The sequence below is a fragment of the Convolutriloba macropyga genome, chromosome 2, assembly GCF_964194025.1.
Source record: "Convolutriloba macropyga chromosome 2, txConMacr16.3, whole genome shotgun sequence".
In the NCBI taxonomy this organism is placed as follows: domain Eukaryota; kingdom Metazoa; phylum Xenacoelomorpha; order Acoela; family Convolutidae; genus Convolutriloba; species Convolutriloba macropyga.
Window position 1 is genome coordinate 15,270,741 of NC_134469.1, and position 22,277 is coordinate 15,293,017.

General features: G+C 34.6%; 1 protein-coding gene across 2 annotated transcripts in view; it reads right to left on the reverse strand.

The window, feature by feature from the left end:
• Positions 1 to 1,291: 1,291 nt before the first annotated feature.
• Positions 1,292 to 22,277, reverse strand: part of LOC142357096 (uncharacterized) — a 99,318-nt gene continuing 78,332 nt past the window's right edge. For both annotated transcript variants that reach the window (XM_075408805.1, XM_075408800.1), the window contains exons 16-19: positions 15,390 to 15,486; positions 13,051 to 13,190; positions 8,285 to 8,549; positions 1,292 to 1,944 (exon numbers count right to left, since the gene is read on the reverse strand). In XM_075408805.1, coding sequence (XP_075264920.1) covers positions 1,768 to 1,944; positions 8,285 to 8,549; positions 13,051 to 13,190; positions 15,390 to 15,486 — 679 coding nt within the window. In that variant the 3' untranslated portion in view covers positions 1,292 to 1,767. The remainder of the gene's footprint in view (positions 1,945 to 8,284; positions 8,550 to 13,050; positions 13,191 to 15,389; positions 15,487 to 22,277) is intronic.

The following is a 22,277-nucleotide window of genomic DNA, read 5'->3' on the forward strand; positions in this document are numbered from 1 at the left end:
AGAACCGCCCTTAACACCACGATTTTTTGTGTCCGCCTAAGTTCGAGTCATAAAACAGAGTGCTTTAAAACAAATTATTTGAGAGTACCTTAATATTAGCCGCTGAGAGGCTAACGGCCGCTACCGAAAATTCATATTATTCAAAAAATTAGGCTTTCAAAATTATACAGGAGCTCTTTATTGACATTAAAAAGCTGTAAAATATCCGAACGAGGCATTATTAAAAGTGATTATCGAGCAAAACTTAGTGAGAGGAAGAAGTCATTCAGAATATTTGACTTTTTCAGCTTTGCTGTGTGAACAAATGTAAAACGAAAAAAGAGTGTCAGAAGACGAAACAAAAAAAAACCAAGAGCACCGCAATATAGCTACGCTCAGCTTATAGCTTCGCAGCTATAATAAAACTAAAAATAATTCATGACTTAATTTCTTGAGATCGGCAATGTATCGGAACAAAGTCGATATAGCAAACAAAATCCTGTTTCGGTACAGGAAATCCAAATTTTTGTATTTCTCAACATATAAGATTCAACGTATAACACTCAAAGTATAAGGCTCAACGTACGTAAGATTTACTGCATCAGACAACTAGCAAGATTGTCGGCCAAACGTAATTGATGCTCTTTTCAAGGTCGGAATAGGTCAAAATGCTATTAATTCGACCTCTGGATTCCATTAATATAAAAAAAGAGATTTGGTCGCACCGGGGTTCGAACCGGTGGGACCTCTAGATTAAGGGACCTAGGTCCTGACCATTAGGCTATTTCCCAGTTGGAACAATCTGTGCGAACGCACAAGTAATATGCTCTTTCATTTACGCTTACACGCAATTGCGTCAGCAACAACATGGTCGAGTGTAATAGCCGCCAAAAAGAGCGCAGATCAACGATAATAACACGTAACACCATGCAGAAGGCAGAAGTAAAGTTGAAAGTTCTGCTCTGTTTAAACTTTCTGATCTGAGCGAGTTCATCATTCTCTCAATTCAATTTATGAAGTGCATTGAGGTATTAGTAGATAAAATTTTGCCATCAATTAGAGGTTGCGACACCAATTAAAACGTGTGGTGTTTTCCGGGTCAGCTTAGATATTTACGATCTAAATTAAGAATACAACATATAGCAACGATACGGACCAAAAGAATTTTCAATTAGCTACTCTAAAAATCTTAATTAGCTACTCTAAAAAAGTTAATTTGAAGATCAATCAAGAATAGGAAAAAATGTTTCTGGAAAATGGCCACGTGCTATAAAAAAACAACTACCTATCAAAGCTCCGTTTGAGAAATGGATAATAGGAAAATTTAATTTGAATGTTGATTTGAGCTACATTTGATGAAACAGCAGCATAAATTTATTACATAACTAGCAAAATAAAACAGCAGGATAAGCTCCTCTCGATTGTTACCTTGAGGATCAGCCGCAGCGGTAGTAGTAGTTCTCAACTAATTTACATTCTTTACTTCTAAAATAGATGATGAGTTTTGAAATGAGTTTTCGATTCGAATCGCGACTATTCCTATCTACTTCACATCTACTCTACACTGTAACTCTACTATCTGTCGTCTGTTCATCTAGCCTTGCTCGGACACCTTTTTAAACTCCATACGAACAAGTACTCGGAGCGACTGCTCAAATTTGTCGACTTGCAATTCATCATTTCTATGCAATATTGTGAAACGCAGGCAGTTACTTCATCGCAACAGAATGCCCTGACACAAAGAGAAGGGGGCGGGGATGTTTGTAAATTTTGGGGCAGTCGTGAAGGTTAAACGGCGGCATTCATGCGTTCCATAGATCTGGACATGGATATGGGGTGGGAGGGGCACCTGGTAACTGTCTTCTCCCTTTTGACCTCTTTGTCTAGTTGTTGGATGGTGCTGTGGATGTGGGCGAAGAGAGGCCGTTTCTCTGGGTTCATGCTCCAACAGCTCATTAAGAAATCCTGGAATAACAAACAGTTTTTTAAGTTTATCGGCAGCTTTATGAATTCTTCTTTCAATGTGCATTATTACTCGGCATCAATTTTGTATAAATAATTATAGTCAACGAGATTAGAAGCGATTACGTATCACACATCATAATTGTTTACATTTAATGCTTCACAGAAGAATGACCTGAATTTAAGTGTAACTTCAGCTCAGGATTAAATTTCAATGTACTACCAATACAAATTTTCCCCATTACAAAATATTTTATTCCGCATGACGGTTTAAACAAACTGCGTACCTACTACATGAATAAAAGCTCCTAATCTACTGAGATGATGCTAATAAAAACAATGAAGAAAATTATACAATGCATAGTGCCGAGAATAGCTAAAAAATTTAAAAACCTTCAAAAAAATTGACTGTTTTACAACAAAAAAAATGAAGTGTGCGCTATTTCGGTTGGATGTCGTAGGTAGGCACACTCATCTTTCTTTACCAGGATACAAAAGACAATTTTCGCAAAAAGGGTTACACCGGATAACTTAGACTACATCTAAAACTGCTTCATGAGTTCATGCCGCTTCTATTTTCAATTTCTTTTATCGATATTGACTCCGTTCATTAAAACACTTTGAGCGAAGAATGGAACTCGCTAGAGAACAGGTTCCACGCGGAACGTTGATAAAAGAATGCTATAATAGGGTAATCCGAACCAGACTTTGTTTGACGAAGTGAAAAAAATAGAGCCAGGGGATGGGAGTGGGCGGGCGTGCCGGGATATGAGTGGACTCCGTAGTACATTTTAAAGAACCGCCCTTAACACCACGATTTTTTGTGTCCGCCTAAGTTCGAGTCATAAAACAGAGTGCTTTAAAACAAATTATTTGAGAGTACCTTAATATTAGCCGCTGAGAGGCTAACGGCCGCTACCGAAAATTCATATTATTCAAAAAATTAGGCTTTCAAAATTATACAGGAGCTCTTTATTGACATTAAAAAGCTGTAAAATATCCGAACGAGGCATTATTAAAAGTGATTATCGAGCAAAACTTTTACTTCAGGCAAAACTTTACTCAGAAAAAAACATTTCAGACAAAAATAGCCAGAGAAAAATGCAACATAAAAGAGACCAACAGTACTTATGGAATCTGAAATTATTACTACAAAATCTATAAACTATTAAACAGCACTTCCTCTCACAAACCTAAACATAACCGACTGTCGGCTGAACTGCTCTCAGACGACCGGCGAGCGGTTGGCTTCCGTAGTAGCCAGCTGGCGCTTGGGGACGTTAGCCTTGGGGGAAGAGGGACGTGAGCGGAGTGGGGGTGAGGGGTTGACTGATGGAGAGGGGGGTTTACTCAAACTTTTAAGATTAAGGACACCATAAAAATGTCTCCTGAAAACAGTTTCCGTGAATCGCTTACCTGGAGACTACCAATGCGTATGTTGATGAATGTCAAATGGTCAAACGAAAAAACGGTCAAGTGGTCAGACGAAAAGACTATCAGACTAGAAATTGGTAGTACGAAAGATAGCATTAAAAAGACTAGAAGGACTAAAATAATTGTTAAACTTCGTTTGCGAGCAAATAAGAACAATAGTCTCTTAAAAGAGCAGTTAATTCAGTAGTTCAGACCAAGTTGCAAAAACTTCCTTTAACTGCATAATGCTATCAAAATAGCGCCCGAAAAGTTCGAACATAGCCGGCAGCTTGCCGGAAAACAGCCGCCTTTGACGCGCTAGACGCATATCATGATTGAAACAGAAAAAGAAAAAAGAAGAGACACAAATTAAAAAATTGCTAGTGTGCAGTTTCAGTTAGATTCTAAACCTATACTTACTTCAGCTTCTAAACTGAAGGGTATTAAGCATAATACTAATATCAGCTAGCAATCCCTCTGATGAACTTTGCAAACATAATGCAGTATGAATTAATGAGCTTTATATGTCTAACCCGTTTTTGATACTGCTCTTTTTGACATTGATCATATTCATTACAGTGCGTAGTTCAATGCGGGAGAGAATCGAACCATACAAGAGTTAAGTCAGAAGTCAAACGTGAAAATCGTGACATATTAAAAACGAAAAACGTGATCAAAAGGTAAACCGAATTAAAAAACATAGCAGGACGACTCAAAGAATTGTATTAATTTATGACCTGGCCATGCTTTACTCCGCTTTAAAAGGAAAATGAGAACAGTTACTAAAGAGACTAATCAAAAAACCACACAAGAACAAAAAAAGCAAAAAAACTCAAATTTTATTCTTAAAAAACAGGGTTAACATCAAAACACAACTGCTATGAACTCACACTGCCAACTATGATTCTCTATTTCTCATTAGCAACCTGTCATCAAATGTTGATGAGCACTGTCACTAACAATATTGAACGACACAAAAAATAACCGAAAATCGTAAAAAAAAACTCGCTGGAACTTTTTGAAAACACTTAGCATAAAAGTCATAGAGCAAATAGCTACTGAACGATACAAAAACACCAATTCATTGAGTCCTCAATGACCACCGTTGAGGCCTGTCATCAATCTGATTAAGTGATAAGATCGCAATAAGCACAAAAAATACAAGCGAACTTAAAAAATCGCTAAGATTTAAAAACGAACAATAAGTCACAAAAAGCAAAAAGCTATGAACTGATATATCTTGTCTTAATTGAATCTTTTTTAGCAACAAATCAGAACTGTCATTAAAGAGAATAAGAATTGAGACGACAAAGTTGAAAAGAAAAACTTGCGAAACTCAAAAAAACAACATCAGAACGACAAAAACAAGCATCACAAATAGTATTAAATGATAAGACAAAAATAACCAAAAATCGCAAAACTTCGCTGAAACCTATTGACAACACTTAGTATAAAAGTCACAAAACGCAACAGCTACTGAAAGACTAAGTTAGGACGACAAAGTTGAAAAAAAAATCTCACCAACTCAAAAAATTCGATAATTATTATTGAAAACAATTAGTGTTAAAGTCAGAGCAAGCATAAGCTTTGAACAAAAACGATAAAATTGATAAATGTAACCCCTATTAGCACCATGAGAGACTTGATTAAATCAGAAGTACAATAATAATTGCAGAACCCAAAAACTCGCTCAAAATTTTCGAGAAAAAGTAGTGTCGAAGTCATGAAAACCCCAGCTATTGACTCGAGCCGTTGATTAGGTTCTTTTATGCCCCATTAGCAACCAACCAGACCTGTCATTGATGATACTAAGTAATAAGACATATAATTTCAAAAAAAGGGGGCTAAATCTAAAATTCACTAATATTTTATGACAATTAGCGGCAAAGTCATAAAAACTTTTAGCTGTCCCTTAATAAATTCAAGCAAAGGCAAATAGGCAGAATAAGAACACATATGTGCCGTCTTAAAAGCACTGAAGGAAACCATCTCAAAAACTGCCAAATTGTTCAAACACCAATTTCTCACTCCCCTTTAAAGGTATTTTGAAAACCTCCTCAAACCAACTCGATTTTTCGCTCCCTTTACTATTTCAGCGTGACCAAAATCACCACTCTAATTTGACTTCTCAGAGACGTGAAAAAGCCTGAATTGTAAAAGGAGAGCGCCTAAATAATAGCCGTTTGAAAGGCTGACGGCGGCTATCAAACACAAACTACATTAGAGTCAAAGCAAAATTTCTCAACATTCCCAACAACACAACTACAAAAAAGATAACCAGTTCTTATCTTTTCAAAAACTTTGCAGGGCTCGAGTTGGATCTGAACCAGTTTCTCGAAGTAAACAACAAACATAGCAACATTTAGAAGGGGTGTAATTAAAGAGTAATTAATAACATAGCGCCAAAGAAATTAAACTAAACATAATTTCCTGGCAGTTAAAACGAACTTTTGCTCTATATTCTTTAAAAAAAACTCCAACAGAAACCAACAATCCTAATTTGACAGCGGAAGAGGAAAAATAAAAATGTCAATTTTTCCTGACATTTCTTGGGAATAAAATATGTCAGTGCTTGCCATTTAACCTAGATTTCGTACAAAAAATATTGCTTGAAAAGCGATAAAAAAGCTTGAAGTAACCGGAACGGTCAAAAGCGCTACAAGTTACACTGAATGTGCATTAACAACTCAAATAATATAAACGTCTATAAAAATCGTTGAGGACCCATAATGCATTCTAGTGGAACTATTCCGCCACTAGAAACGATTTAAGAAAACATTTCCAAGTGTGCAACGTCAACAAAAAGTGTCTCTCTCAAAATTGCGTCGAGAAAAGAAAACAGTTCTTTCTTCGCTTTGCTCTAAAGCAAAATTCGAGATAAACAATTATTTTTTAATTGCAATGATCTCTAACACAATCAGCTTTCATTTTCTTATTCAGATACACAAAAATTTTCGGCAAAAATAACCGACTAGCGTCGGGCGAAATGCGCTGGTCAAACGACTGGTGCGCAGTTGGCTTCGTTAGTAGCTAGCTGCGACTTAAGGGAGGCTAGAATGGGAAAAGTGTGCAAGATTAGGGGTTGAACGAGACGGGGGGGGGAGGAGGTTAAGTGGGAGCAGACAAACTCCCACAACCACCCTTCACAACATCAATTTCAGTCTTTTAGCAAATTCAATTATTCGCATGCTTACAGGCTACTGAAGCCACCGTAAGTAGCACAATAATTGACGACTAAGAGGAGGTCAGCCCCTATTAAACAAGTATAAAACGACTTATTTTTTTTTACTTATGTATGACTTATTACAACTTACATTAGCTGCTGTCAAAGTAGAGTGACACACTGTTACGCACTAGCTTCTAGCATGTTCCTCGTGGTGTTCTTGAGGTTAATATTAGGAGTAATTAACTTGATTAATTGTCATTGTACAAGGGCTTATTTTGGATGTTTGATAGGGCGGTTTTTAGCGGATATAATTTGAAAAAAGTTAGCTAGTAATAGACTTCTAATGAGCGGTTCAGATGCGTGATATATCCACAAATTGCCTTGTATTTTAGTAGCTTTCCTCAAGTTATTTTAGCTATATGGAAGCCTGCTACAACTTAGCCATTTATAAAGATTTTCCAGTTCAATCTTTCATTATTTTAACGAAATTAATAAACAATAATCAACGATAAGTTTTAGAAGTTTCAGAGTTTTAGAAGTTTCATTCTTGAATTGTATTGGTCCTTCGCAAATATTTACCGATCTACAAGTTGGGCAATTTCCGGTTTTTGTGCGTCTCTTGATGTTTGTTAATTATATATACAACTTCCGTATTTATCTGAATATGAACTAAATTATAGCACTTTATATGGATATTTAAAAAAATCATCACGTAACTATGAGGAACAATTTTTCCTTTAAATACCCATATAAAGTGCTATAATTTAGTTCATATTCAGATAGATCTCAAGGCCATAGCTAGTCAGTACTTCCATTTAGGCCTGTAACCCCTTATTTGTTTATGTTTACGAAAAACGACCGCAGATTGACAGTATACTGATTAAGTACCTAAAAGCGTCAATGTTTACCTTTTTGAGTTCCCTGACGATGAATTCGCATATTTGGTAAATAACTTCGTGAGAAATTATGTACTTGGTGAAGTAATTATTCTGATAAAGTAGATGCTAATACGAAAATTGTATATGTAATTAACAAACATCAAGAGACGTACAAAAACCGGAAATTGCCCAACTTGTAGATCAGTAAAAATTTGCGAAGGACCAATACAACTCAAGGTATAGCCCTGCTGAACCCACGATTACCAGAACAACAGAGAACCAGCTTGACGATCAGTTGATAACAATCTCTAACTTCACTGAAGCTTCTAAAACTTATCGTTGAATATTGTTTATTAATTTCGTTAAAATAATTAAAGATTGAACTGGAAAATATTTTTAAATGGCTAAGTTATAACAGGCTTCCATATAGCTAAAATAACTCGAGGAAAGCTACTAAAATACAAGGCAATAAACCTTTTCGACTACATAAAAAAACAGCTTTAAAAAGCCGAACCTTTTCTCAATTATCGCACAAATTTTCACATCTACATTTCTCGTTCACTCGAGAAGAAAAATTGTAAACAACAAACTCTCCTCGAATTTGGTCAGCAAAGCACTTTTTTCCAACTTTTCACTACTCCAACTTCCGGTTAAAAAAGACTTCTCTCATACTCCTCTTCGAGTCGTAAAAAAGACAGCGCCCCAATACAAAGACCATTGCAAAGAACATGGGAAGTCAACAATAGCCCCAGCTATCGCTTTCCGGCTATCAATAACAGTTTCCGAAACTTTTAGTTGGACCATAAAAGCTAATGAAAATTTAAGGTGAACATCCAAAATTCTTCACCGTGTTCCCAAAAAAACCAGCATTAAAACACCACATCACCTTAATGAACTTGGAAGACTGGAAGTTTGCCAGAGTGTTTCGACAGCCAGAGCCAACAGACCAGATGATGCTTTGACTGCCCATGTTCTCATGTAGAAAACGACTGCTCATCAGCTCGAAACAAACCACACCAAATGCATACACGTCTGTCTCCATAGTGAATAGCAGCTCCTGGTCGATGTCCTTATGTGGCTTCAGAGTTGAAATCAGCTCAGGTGCCAGACTGCTCAGCCACCCGGGAGGACAGTAGATACTCATGTCACCCCTGAAACAGGTGTGGCACATAATCCACCCTCAAGTTCGATTAATTTCGCCAAAAACATTTGCGGGTTTCACGATTATTCGGAAAGGAGATCCACATTATTCGTGAATGATATGATAACAAGACGAGCTACGACGCTGTTAAATTTACCAAATACATCAATTGAAATTTCCACATCACCTTAGAAACTATTTAATTCTCCTCAAAAATTATAGCCTCGATATTCCTTTGTCATGCGATTAATATAACATAGCCGGCAGATTGCCGGAATAGCTGCGAAATAGACTTGCGTGCCGTAAAATACAGATGGAAAAAGATACAGAAGTGAGTTGATAATAGTTATCGCCGCCACCTATAAAACTTACAAGTTTATTTCAAAGGAGGTTGTTTTTGGGTGCAAAAAAACTTTCCCTGTCGCGTCTCGAAGCGGCGATCTCCGGATTAACAGCCAGTCGCCTTAACCACTCGGCTGTCGGACCATACAATCTGTTTTCTTACAATCAAATTTGTTTTAGGAACAGATTCTGTTTCTGAATAACCGCAATTTAGGTCACGCAGAAAGCGTGAAATCAAGCGCGAAAAAGCCATTTAAGCAGTGACGAGACAGAATGTTCTAGAACAAATGTAAAACGAAAATGAAGCGTCAGACGACGAAACAAAAAAAACCAAGATCACCGCAATATAGCTACGCTCAGCTTACAGCTTCGCAGCTATAAAAAGGATCTCACCAAAAATTTAATGAACACAAATTAGTGTTCAAAACCTCAGCTAAAGAAGCGTAAAGAAGATCCTTGGCAATTATCATTTAAACCAAATTTGGCAACAATATTGACAAGAAAATTACTTCCCACAACAAAATGCAATAAATCAGCACCTTCAGCTCCCGATTTTGAGATCATGTTTCAAAAAAAATCATCATCACAATTATTGCTAATGTCGCAATGTTGAGGGCAATTTAAATCGAAGACAAAAAGGTTCCTACATTTGATATCTGAGTTAAATTTCAGCGCTAAAATTTGACAGAGAAACTCAACGGTTCAATTTCAAACATAGCCGGCAGATTGCCGGAAAATAGCAGCGATAGACGCTTGTGGCCCTCCATAAATTGAAACAACTAAAGAAATAAGATAGAAAGATCGACCACCAGTCTTTTAATAGACCACTTGACTTTTTGGGTTAGACTGCCAATTTTATAACTTACACGGTCTATAAGGAAAAGCCCTAAAAGAGCTTTTTCAAAATTCATATTCGAAATCAAAAACTCAAGACTAATACTCAAGAATTAGGGCATATAAGTTTGGCACTACTTAGATGCTAGACAACATGATTTCAAACTAATTCAAAAACTAAAATAATAGAAAAGCAATCGAGTAATATTTAAAGGCAAAAAATGTGGAATTGGAACAATACCAAGGTCGGAAAAAAAACAATAAGTAATAAGTAGCAATTCTGGAAAAGGCTTTCTAGTAAACTCTTAGTACTGCCTTATGTTGAATGAAATCAATTGCAACCCAAAGAAATGACGAAAATCTAAGAAAACTGAAAATCAATAAAACCAGTATAAATGTAGGTGCCAGTACAGAGTTAGAATGATACAAGCTAGAATGTGAAAAATATGGACATAATGTAAGGAACACCCTTACAAAGAACACCATTTCATTTATCAGCATTCGACAAAAATCTATCCTCCTGAACAGATCAAAAAAAGAAAAAGCAGAACTTAAACATACAAAACATTGAAACATTTTGCAAAAAAATGGTCAAAAAATTTTTAGGACTGCATTTATAATGAAAATTTAACTGTTTTTCAAAAATTTAACGCTAAAAAACTATTGACGTTTTTATTGAAACGAAATTAAAGCCCCTCATGTTGCACAAAAAGAATATTTCTAGTAATTAAAACCAAAATACAGACAAAAAACTCAGAAAAATAGGAAGAAAACTACCAAAATCGGATTAGCATATGTACAATTTTATAAAACAAAATTACATCGAGGTAAAAAGAGGCATCGAGTATATGAATTGTCAACGGGAAGTTGTCATATAGACTGATTTTTGACAAAAAGACGGCTAAAAGAGCCAAAAACGAAGAAAATAGGAAAAAAGCCAAAAATTATTTAAATCAAGAAATTTATGCCAATTTTGAACTTGAAACTCGTTTTCAGGCTCTGCAAAACACTCTTCTATTAATTTCCAAGGTTTACATTTCAATATAGCATCGAATTGAAAATTATTTCTACAAAAAACCAAATTACAAGCAAAAAAACTAGGCCACTTCGTCGAAAAAACGGCTAAAAACCGTTATCTATATGTGCCATTCAGTCAAAAACTACTTTTCAATGTCAAAAAGTCATTCACTAAACGCAGCGCATGATCAAAAAACTTCTCTCGCTCAGAAAAAATTAGTTCACACGGCAATTTTTCTCACTTTCGCTTTTAGGTCAAAACAGCGTCTGAACGAATAGTACTTCCGGTAAAAAAAAAACCTTAAGGACATAGCCGGAAGAATTCCGCAAGCGACTCGAAGCACCAAAACTTCACGAAAAGCTGAAGCCATTACCTTTTGTATTAAACCATTAACTCATTACCTCACCCCGGGTCTGATCTAAAAATCGGTGAAATTTAAACCACTGTCACCAAGAGAAAGAAAATGCAGCAAAATTTTATTATTGAAAACGTTTGGTAACGTTAAAAAAAGTCTGAAATTTTTAGGATGGTCAAAAAACTGATAGCCTGACAAAGCTGAGAGGGCCATCAATTGCCCTCAGATAATTAATGATTCTAATCTCAAAAAGATCGCGAAAGCAAACGGCAGATAAAAACTTTTCAAAAAAGACAGGAAAGTCAAAATTATTCAAAAAAAGTGCTCAAAATTAAGAATCAGAGAACCACTACAATTAGATTTCTAATCACGGCAATTAAGATAAAAATAATACATAATTCTTCCTTGTTGTATATATGCTAGACAACATGATTTCATGCTAATTCAAAAATTAAATTAATCAGAAAAAAAAGCAACAGAATAAAACTCAAAGGCAAAAAATCGTCTAAAAACAATACCAAGCCCGGAAGAAAATTGCAATGAATAGTAATAAGTAGAAATGTTGGAAAAGACTTTCTAGCAAAGTCCCAGTACTGCCTTATTTTGAATTAAATCAATTGCAAAACGAAGAAACCAAGATCTAAGAAAAAGCTGAATTCATTCAATTTTTTAACAACTGAAAAAATCAATATAACGAATAAAAAAGTAGGTGCCAGGACAAAACTAGAATGATACATAAGAGAATGTGAAGAATATGGACACAATGTCAGGAACACCGTAACAAAAAGACCAATTCTTGATTTTTGAAAGTTAAAAATCAAATTTAAAAAAATCAAGAAAAACGAGTACATTTAATTGATCAGCATTCGAGACATAGAAAAGGCAACGAGTCATTCGAGACAAAATCCAACTTGCTGAACAGAATAAAACAAGAAAAAGCAGAATTCAGACATACGAAACAATGAAACATTTTGCAAAAAAAAAGTGGTCAAAAAATATTTAAGACTGCATTTATGAAAAAAATTTATCTGTTTTTTCAAAAACTTAACATCACAAAAATGACAAAATTAAAGTCCCTCATGTTCCCCAAAATACTAATTCTAGTAATTATAAGCAAAATACAAACAAAAAACTGAAAAAAATTGGCAAAAAACTACGAAAATCGGATTAGCAAATGTACAATTTTATGAAACAAAATTACATCGAGGTAGAAAGAGGCATTGAGTATATGATTCATCAAAGGGAAGTTGCCATATTAACTGATTTTTGACAAAAAACAGCTAAAAGATCCAAAAATGAAGAAATTAATAGAAAAAAGCCAAAAATTAACTATAAAATCAAGAAATATGTGCCAATTTCGCATTTGAAACGCAATTTCAGGCTATGCAAAATACTGTGCTATCAATTTCCGGGGTTTACATTTCAACATAGCATCAATTAAAAATTATTTCTACAAAAAACCAAATTACAAGCAAAAAAACTAGGCCACTTCGACGAAAAAACGGCTAAAAACCGTTATCTATATGTGCCATTCAGTCAAAAACTACTTTTCAATGTCAAAAAGTCATTCACTAAACGCAGCGCATGATCAAAAAACTTCTCTCGCTCAGAAAAAAATTAGTTCACACTGCAATTTTACTCGCTTTCGCTTTTAGATCAAAACATCGTCTGAACGAATAGTACTTCCGGTAAAAAAAAAAAAAAACCTTAAGAAAACCAATACTCCTCTTCGAGTCGTAAAAACCAAGAGCACCGCAATATAGCTACGCTCAGCTTACAGCTTCGCAGCTATAAAATAAACAGCCTACTATTGTAAGCTTAATTTAATATTGAGATCGTCTAAAAACAATGGCTGTGCTGTAATTGTTCTAGGTTGACTGCAGTCCTTAAAACTAACAACTGAGATCTCATCATTATTTTGCATTTTGTCTTGATCTACATACATGGTCTAGACCGACTAACGTGTATGGATTGCGGACAACTTTGGTGATGTTGGCTAGACCGTAGTCTGTGATTGTCACGTGCTGTCTCTCATCCACAAACAGATTGTTGGTCCGTAAGTCCTTGTGAACAATTGCACGCCCATGAAGATAGCCCATACCCTTTAAATAAATCAAAAATTAATACAGTACACAGTTCGGAAACTTATGTTTGTAAACATATTGGAGAATTGATTAGATGAAGTTTCTGGTACACCATGTAGGTCCTCATTGTGAGAAAAATTCATGTTGTGAGCCACAGCATCTCAGTTCTTTGATTTTTCATATCGCTTTAAAATTTTGGCATGCAAAGGTCACTCTGATCATGAAGATTTGATTTGAATGATGAGAAACTTAGAAATGGCCGATTTAATTTTGAAACAACGGTATTTGAGGAAATGGTAAAATACGCCAAATTCGGACTAAGAAAATCCCTCGACTTAAACCTCCAACAAAAACAAACTGCAAATTGAAAAATAGGATTAAAAGACAAAAACTGAAGACAGCTATCTGAAAATAGAAAAATTTGACACTTGACTCATGGGGTGGGTGGGGGGGGGGTGGTAATAATCGACTCAATAACTGTTTCAAGCTTCCTTCCGGATTAATAAATTAAAGAAAACTAATTCAACATTCTCAAGCAAAAATTTTTTCTACAATAAAAATAGTGTGCTTCAAACCTTCAGCTTAGCATAGTTGCGCTGCACCGTGCAATTTTAAGACATGTAGAGAATCCAAAACCGCACCACAACTTTTTCCATTAATTTATTAAAATATTGGTCAAGCGAAAAATCGCATACGAAATACCACCGGACTAATGTAATTGTTTTAGATCAATTAAAACAGTTCACTCGACCAACTGGTATACGCATGAGTTAAAAAACTACCCATTTCAAGCTTAAATTAATTGATTACTATAAAACAAATATTCGTCCAACTATTCAGTGCGGTGTTTTGGTATATGGATTTGCAGTCATTCTTTTTTAAAACCAATTTTGGTTCTTTAGAAATAAATAAAACATACTTTTCCGCAAAAAAGGAACAAATGTAGCGATCTGTTCATCAAACACTCAATTTTTTCGGTATGTGAAATTCATATATATGAGTTAATAAAATTTGTCTCGAAATCAATAAACAATCAACATTACCAAAATTTTTGCAATGAGTTATTCATTGCTAATAACAACCCAACGCGATGTCTAAATACTAACTTTTTGATTGAGCCATTTTGTAAAACCAAAATTGAGAGAAGCTCAATTAGATTCCGTGGTGCAAAATTGTAAAAATTGAGAAAACTTGGAGTTATTACGGCTGAAGTTGAATATGCCGACCGAGCAACTATAAATAATATTTGTCATAACTTGAAAGAATCCTATCTAGCCAACAATTTTGAATTGATAAATTTCGTATTCGCTAGCTAGTATGAAAGATAATTGCACCTTTTTCTTTTTAAACTATGATCGTTGTGTATGTATTGTTTGTATTATATTAAATAGGGTAAGCTTCAAATGGAAACCTGACGCTTCCTTCGTTTATCTCGCTATTTATTGGTTGTTTATTAAATAGACAAATAAATTATGTATTTCTTTCTATAAAAGTTTTAATTGAATTACACTATGACTAATGACAAAACATACCCGGCAGATTGCCGGAAAATAGCCGCCGTTGATTCCAATAAGCATGATTGGGATTGAACGAATAGAATATATTGAAAAAAAAAAAGATTTTTGTACAAAAATATTTTTTAAGTCCGATTTATTTTGATGGCATTTCGTAGTTGAACATACTTCTGTTTCTTAGAGAGAGGCTACAGGGGCTACTATCAATACCAATAAGCATTAGAGATGGTAACTAAGACCTATAGGAACGATGTTCAAATAGCGGGCATCTAAAATTGGGCTTTATGGGTTTATCCCGTTTCTATTTCTGACTTCAATTTTTATACCGACTCTGTTCATTTTGAATTGCTTTGCTTAGCAACTGATGTTCAAATTCACTTTTAGCAGAATGAGAGAAGAGAGAAACTAGCCTAGAGAAGTCAAAAAGATTTCACGCAAAATGTCGAAAAAGCGGCAAAATGGTAAAGCGAAAAAAAGTTTGACGAAGTAAAAAAAAAATACGAGCACAATAATAGCCGGCTGAGAAGATGAGGGCGGCTATTAATAACTTGATCAGATAAAGGTTGCATTCATGAAGAGCCGATCACACTTTTTTCAAAGACATCATTCTGCTTTTTTAACTTTAAAACGCAGCGATTATCAGTTCGATGTGTTGATTTACCTCATTGTCGGGGAATTGTATAAATAGGATATGGTAACTTACCTGGGCAATTTGTTCCAGGATGGTCACCATAGTTATCAATTGCATCTCTTCTCTTGCCTGGTGAATCTTTCTGTAGAGAGTCTTGCCCTTGCACAGACTGAAACAAACAAACATAAAATGATTTGCTTACGATACAGACAAATAAGTCAAAGTTTAAAGCATATATAACGATATTACACATTAAATATAGGGAACTAAATCGAAAGTCTTCATATATATAGCGCCCATATTAAACTAAAGTAGTCAATTCCCCCTCTGCTCTAATTTTTGAAAGCAAGATATAATCTTAATCAACCATTGAAAGCACATAAATATTTTGATACAATAGTGATTTGAGGATATAGGATAAAAAGCAAAAAACTAGTACAACGAAGACGCAATATTAAAGGGGAACGACCAAACAGAACTGTGAAGCTAACAAAATATCAGATTCCGAATTTGGCATCATGAGTCAATATAGTTTTGTCATCAGAAATTTAAATGTATTTAAGTCTTATTCTTGCATGAATTTCGGTTTTATTTCTATATTCTTGCAATATTTGTCATAGAATGTAAACACAAACATATCTCCACCACAATGAAATAATTTTGTTCTTTTATATGTATGCATCCTATTTACCTTTACAGTCAGTACAAGAAAAGAAAACAACCGCATTCTTGACGCAAACTTCCCTTCGCAAGTGAAAAAAAACGTAGAGGCTTACTTTAAGAACAACACTTGATAAATAAAAAACATTGAACAACAAAAAAATACTTCTGCAATTTGCATCACAGAAAAGTGTGCAAGCTTCTACCAAACACCACGACTACAATGCAATGACAAAAAATACGAAAATCATATTAACTGTTAAAGAACTTAAGGGGGCGTGCGTACAAACAAAAATAAAGCCTGAGGGGAAATTGAACAGAACTTTCGGTTATCGACAAATTTTATTCATTATCGAGGAAAACCGCTCAGATTTGAATAATAATAAATTAGTTCTCGAATTTATTCCATTGCTTGCATTTATAAATTTACAAACAACAAAACATAACCCGAAAGGACATCAAAAGGTCGCTAGACCTGTCAAGTGATGCCTTTTAATTCTTCTCAAAGTCTACTTATTTGTTAATTCAAACCCTCTAAAATCATATTTTACCCTGGTAATACCACTTTCCAATCAAACTTAGAAACCCCTAAGAAAATGTTTAATAAGAATGTCAATTTTACAAAAAAAAATGCAGCTCGCTTTATTCCTTACCAAAAAAGGTTAACAAAAAATCTGTTATCTATAATAAATGAGTCTCTAAAACAATGTAAAAAGTTTGCTAAATCCTGTGCACTAAATGAGCATAATTTTTGAATAATACTTTCATCCATTTTTGTTATATATAAACATTATATAAGCGTCTTAATCTATTTATGAGTGACTTGTTTCTTTGCTTCGTTTGCAAATATTTTCGTTTTGACTAGATGAGTTCTTTCATTTATTTGGAAATTTTCTTCAATTAATTCCGGAAATGAGTTATTTAATAATTTGCTTGGATGTTCATGGCGGAGAATTCTTGACAGTAATTTTATCAGTTCATATATATGTAACTCTTTAACAGAAAACAACTTGTGTTTACATCGCAGTTCGTCAATGCTTTGGAATCTCTTAGCTGAAAATAACAAACGAAAAATTCTGCTTTGCCGCCACTCTAATTTTTAAAGATCGCTTTTATTGGCCACTCCATACAACAAAACCCCGTACTGTAATACTGGTTGAACGTAAACTTTGTATAATCGGACTAGTCTGTGTCTTTTGAAAAAATTTTTATACTGATAGATTGCCGCTGTTAATGAATTCATTCGACTAATTATTTTCTCAATGTGTGATTTGAAGCTCTGTTTACTATCTATGTATACACCCAAGTACTTAATGTGGTCGACAAATTCGATGCTGTAATCATAAATTTTTATTTCAGGTGTCTCATTAGTAGCACCAAAACTTATAGCCTTGCATTTATTTCTATTTATTGCTAACTTATTTGATTCCATCCAAACTGACACATTTTCTATTGTATCATTAATTCCATCATCCACCTTTCCGTAAATATTTGTATCATCAGCAAACCTAGTTACATTACAGTTTGTACAAAAAGCAGGCAGATCGTTTACGTAAATCAAGAACAGAAGTGGCCCTAAAACAGAACCCTGCGGTACACCGCAAAAAATGCTTTCAAAGGATGATCGCTGCTTGCTAACTGAAACACATTGTTGTCTGTTGGTCAAATATGAATTAAGAATGTCATAAATTTTCCCCCTCAAGCCATACGCAAAACATTTTTGGAGCAAAATTTCATGACTCACAGTATCAAAAGCCTTCGATAAATCAATAAAAACTCCATAGTAACTTTCTTTCGAACACAAAGGAATCCTTATTGTTTCAACAACCTCCGACACAGCATCAATTGTGTTTTTCTTTGCCTGATAACCAAACTGAGCCTTGTTTATTACTGAGTATTTGGACAAAAAAGAAATGAGCCTTTTCTGGAGACATTTCTCAACATTTTTTTGAAATAACTGGGAGCAGTGATATTGGTCTGTAATTACCGAACTCGTTTTCGTTACCATTTTTGTACAGAGGTATAACATTGGCAATTTTCAGAGTTCTAGGGAAATGGCCCTCATCAAAGCAACGATTAATTAATTTTGCAAATGTTTCACACACGCTTGGATTGATGAACTTAATCAGTTGATTTGAAATGTTATGCAGATCAGAGGATGTTTTTTTGGGCATTTGCTTGATAAAGTCGAAAGGCTGTGACGTAGTTAAGAACATGGAATTTTCTAACTTTCTGACCCGGCTTAGATCTGACGGCAGACTACAACTTTCAGATAGTTTCTTTCCTATTTCAACAAAATATTTATTAATTTCATCAGCATTCAGATTGTCAATATTTTTTTTATTTTCGTTCCCTTAATATCGTCTATTATTGAAAACAAACTTTTATTTATGTTAGCCTTTCCTTCAATTTTTTGTTCGTAAAATTCTATTTTTGCTTTTTTCGTTAGGTTTTTTAAATGATTACGCAGCTTATTATATTTTTCTCTATTTTCGGCAGACTGTTCGTTCTTCAATCTTTGGTAGGCTTCAAGCTTTTTAAGACTGAGATTTTTGATCTGGTTATTCAACCAAGGCTTTTGAAATTGTTTAAATTTTTCGTTAGTGTGCTTTTTGAACTGTTGCAAGGGTACATGACGATCCAACTCCTCGTTTATCACCCTCATTAAATCCGTAAAATTGAAATTTAAATCAGAAGATAGATATAGTTTACTTCTCGTTCCAAGTTTTTTTGCAATACTGTAATTTAAATCTAACCTGAGTTCCTTATTTTGAAGTTTTTTTAGGGGCCTAAAAAGAAATTTTTCCTTTAATTTTTCCGGATCAACCCGTTTCCTTGCAGCTCAATTCTACTCCTCTGTGGTCAGAGATCATTGTATCCTTCACATTTACTGAGGCTTCAAAATTCGCGAAAAAAATATCAATGCATGTTGCCGTACAAGAAGTGACTCTTGTCGGTTCTGATCTATTCTATATTTGCAGTCCTGTACAAGAGAAAAAATCCAAAACCGTAGCAATTTTGTTCGTTTGTTCAATTACATTTAAGTTGAAATCACCACAAAAAACTTGCAAACTCTCCGGTTTGATAGTGAATTTATTAAGGTGCTCTTGACAAACGTTTATGTACTAATCTATACCATAATTCGGAGTTTTATAACCAACAGTTATCACTTTTTCATTTTGATATCCTAACCACGCAACTGTCAACAATTGTACGTGTTCATTGTTTGTTATTGCTTTAATTTGAACTTTGATGCCTTTCCGAATGAAAAATCCTACACCTCCACCTCTTTTTTCTCTGTCACTCCTCAACAACTGGCCATATCCATTCAACTGGTAAGCATTTTCGAAAGTATACTGGTTGCACCAGGTTTCTGTTAATGCAATCACATCAGGTTTTGCTTTCTCTTGGTTTATAAATTGATCTAGCTCATTAAAATTTCTATGAATTGATCCTAAATTTTGAAGTAATATTCTAAAAGTCATATATGTCCAAGAAGTATTCTGAAAAAATTGCAGCCATAAACCATTGTTTTTCTTTATTTTCTGTCTTTTTTCGATTCAGTCTTTCCTGCTGCCGCGGAATCGCAGTGCAGACCAGAAAAACTCAAGCATTTATTGAGAAAAAAAGAGTAAACTAGTTTAGAGGATTATAAGAGGACTTAAAAGAGACTGAAGCCGCGGAAATCGCAGTACTTCAGACTAAATTGTATTCTGAGCCCAAGTCCTATTAGTGACACAACAAATTTTTAAAGTTCACTCAGCTTGCAATAGGTCGCGGAAATCGCAGTGCCTGATGCAAGTTTTTGTTTATGAAGAAGTAAAAAGAAAAACATATATATATAAAATATATGATTACAATAATGCCTGAAGCCGCGGAAATCGCAGAACCTCATGCAGTAAATTTTGAAAAAACGAAAACCAAAAGCACGGAAAGCTTAAACATATAAAAATAAGCTAAATAAAAAACTAAGAAAGTTTAGTTAAAAATTAACTTTTAATTTTTTTATCCTTGTTTCAACTTTGAGACGTAAGTTTAGATGAAACTTGTATAACAAAACACAGATAATTTTGCACACATGTGTTGTGTCTTCATAACTTCAGACGTTAACAAAAATTTTTAATGAGTTATTCTCAGTTAAAATATCAACCATCAAAGAAAATTAGCACAGTAAAGAGGCAGGAAAAAGGACAGATGTTTGCATCACGGGTTAAATCTTCTCAAATCAGCATTTAGTATGTGTTGCACTCAAGGTCGATTCTTTCAAGAAAATTTTTTGTTTCATTCCTGAATTGAAAGAAACAGCAACATTGAATCACGCCTTGACAAATTGTTTGGAGAGTATAATAAGGTTAAAAATGGAAAACGTCGGCTCCCCCAAAATATCAAACATAGCCGGCAGATTGCCGGAATAGCTGCGAAATAGACTTGCGTGCCGTAAAATACAGATGGAAAAAGATACAGAAGTGAGTTGATAATAGTTATCGCCGCCGCCTATAAAACTTACAAGTTTATTTCAAAGGAAGTTGTTTTTGGGTGCAAAAAAGTTTCCCTGTCGCGTCTCGAACCGGCGATCTCCGGATTAACAGCCAGTCGCCTTAACCACTCGGCTGTCGGACCATACAATCTGTTTTCTTACAATCAACTTTGTTTTAGGAACAGATTCTGTTTCTGAATAACCGCAATTTAGGTCACGCAGAAAGCGTGAAATCAAGCGCGAAAAAGCCATTTAAGCAGTGACGAGACAGAATGTTCTAGAACAAATGTAAAACGAAAATGAAGCGTCAGACGACGAAACAAAAAAAACCAAGATCACCGCAATATAGCTACGCTCAGCTTACAGCTTCGCAGCTATAAAAAGGATCTCACCAAAAATTTAATGAACACAAATTAGTGTTCAAAACCTCAGCTAAAGAAGCGTAAAGAAGATCCTTGGCAATTATCATTTAAACCAAATTTGGCAACAATATTGACAAGAAAATTACTTCCCACAACAAAATGCAATAAATCAGCACCTTCAGCTCCCGATTTTGAGATCATGTTTCAAAAAAAATCATCATCACAATTATTGCTAATGTCGCAATGTTGAGGGCAATTTAAATCGAAGACAAAAAGGTTCCTACATTTGATATCTGAGTTAAATTTCAGCGCTAAAATTTGACAGAGAAACTCAACGGTTCAATTTCAAACATAGCCGGCAGATTGCCGGAAAATAGCAGCGATAGACGCTTGTGGCCCTCCATAAATTGAAACAACTAAAGAAATAAGATAGAAAGATCGACCACCAGTCTTTTAATAGACCACTTGACTTTTTGGGTTAGACTGCCAATTTTATAACTTACACGGTCTATAAGGAAAAGCCCTAAAAGAGCTTTTTCAAAATTCATATTCGAAATCAAAAACTCAAGACTAATACTCAAGAATTAGGGCATATAAGTTTGGCACTACTTAGATGCGCACTATTGATCTTTGACTAGTAAATGTTCATAAAATTTGAAGTTCCATAAGTGAGTTCAGAAGTCATTTTTTAGTGAGGTAAGTCACGCAATTGGCCTAAAAGCCGAAATGACGCCATGCATATAAATTTTAACTGCAAAGCAGTATAAGTCACTGAAGTCAATGAAAAAGTCAATTCCAAGCAGTCAGGTCGTAAGAATAATCGATGGAGACGACGAATTGAATTAAAAAACCATGATGTCCCCAATAATAACCGCTATCGCTTCCCGGCTATTAATAACAAAAGAAAAAAGCACCTTCAGCTTCCGAATTTTAGATCACGTGTCAAAAAGAGTTGTATCATCACAAATTTAATCTATGTAACGATGATAAAGCGACTCAAATTCAAGATCAGAACCCACTTGTTAAATCTGCTATCAAAATCAAAATTTGATTTCAGAAGTTAATTTTGATAGTGCAAGACAAAAGTTACAATTAAATGACAAAAGTCAGCTTCTGAATTTCAAATCATGTGTCAAAACAAATTTCATCATCACGAATATTGTAAAGTAGCAATGATAAAACAGCAATTCAAATTGAACATAAGAACCCACTCCTGATATTGATTTCTGAGTTCAAAGATTGATCTTTAAACCAAAAAAATCTGCCTCTCTAGCGTTCTTCAGCAGCTTCGCTGAACCGTACACTTAGCTTTCTAGCGCTTTACCAGTTATAGTTTTTGAAGACCAAGTCAACGTAAACTGCTCACGCCAACGAAAGAAGGTTCGAGACAGTTCTATATAAAGACAAAACGGCAAAACAAAACTTTCTCATAATAAAAAGACAAAGATTGCCTCAAAGATC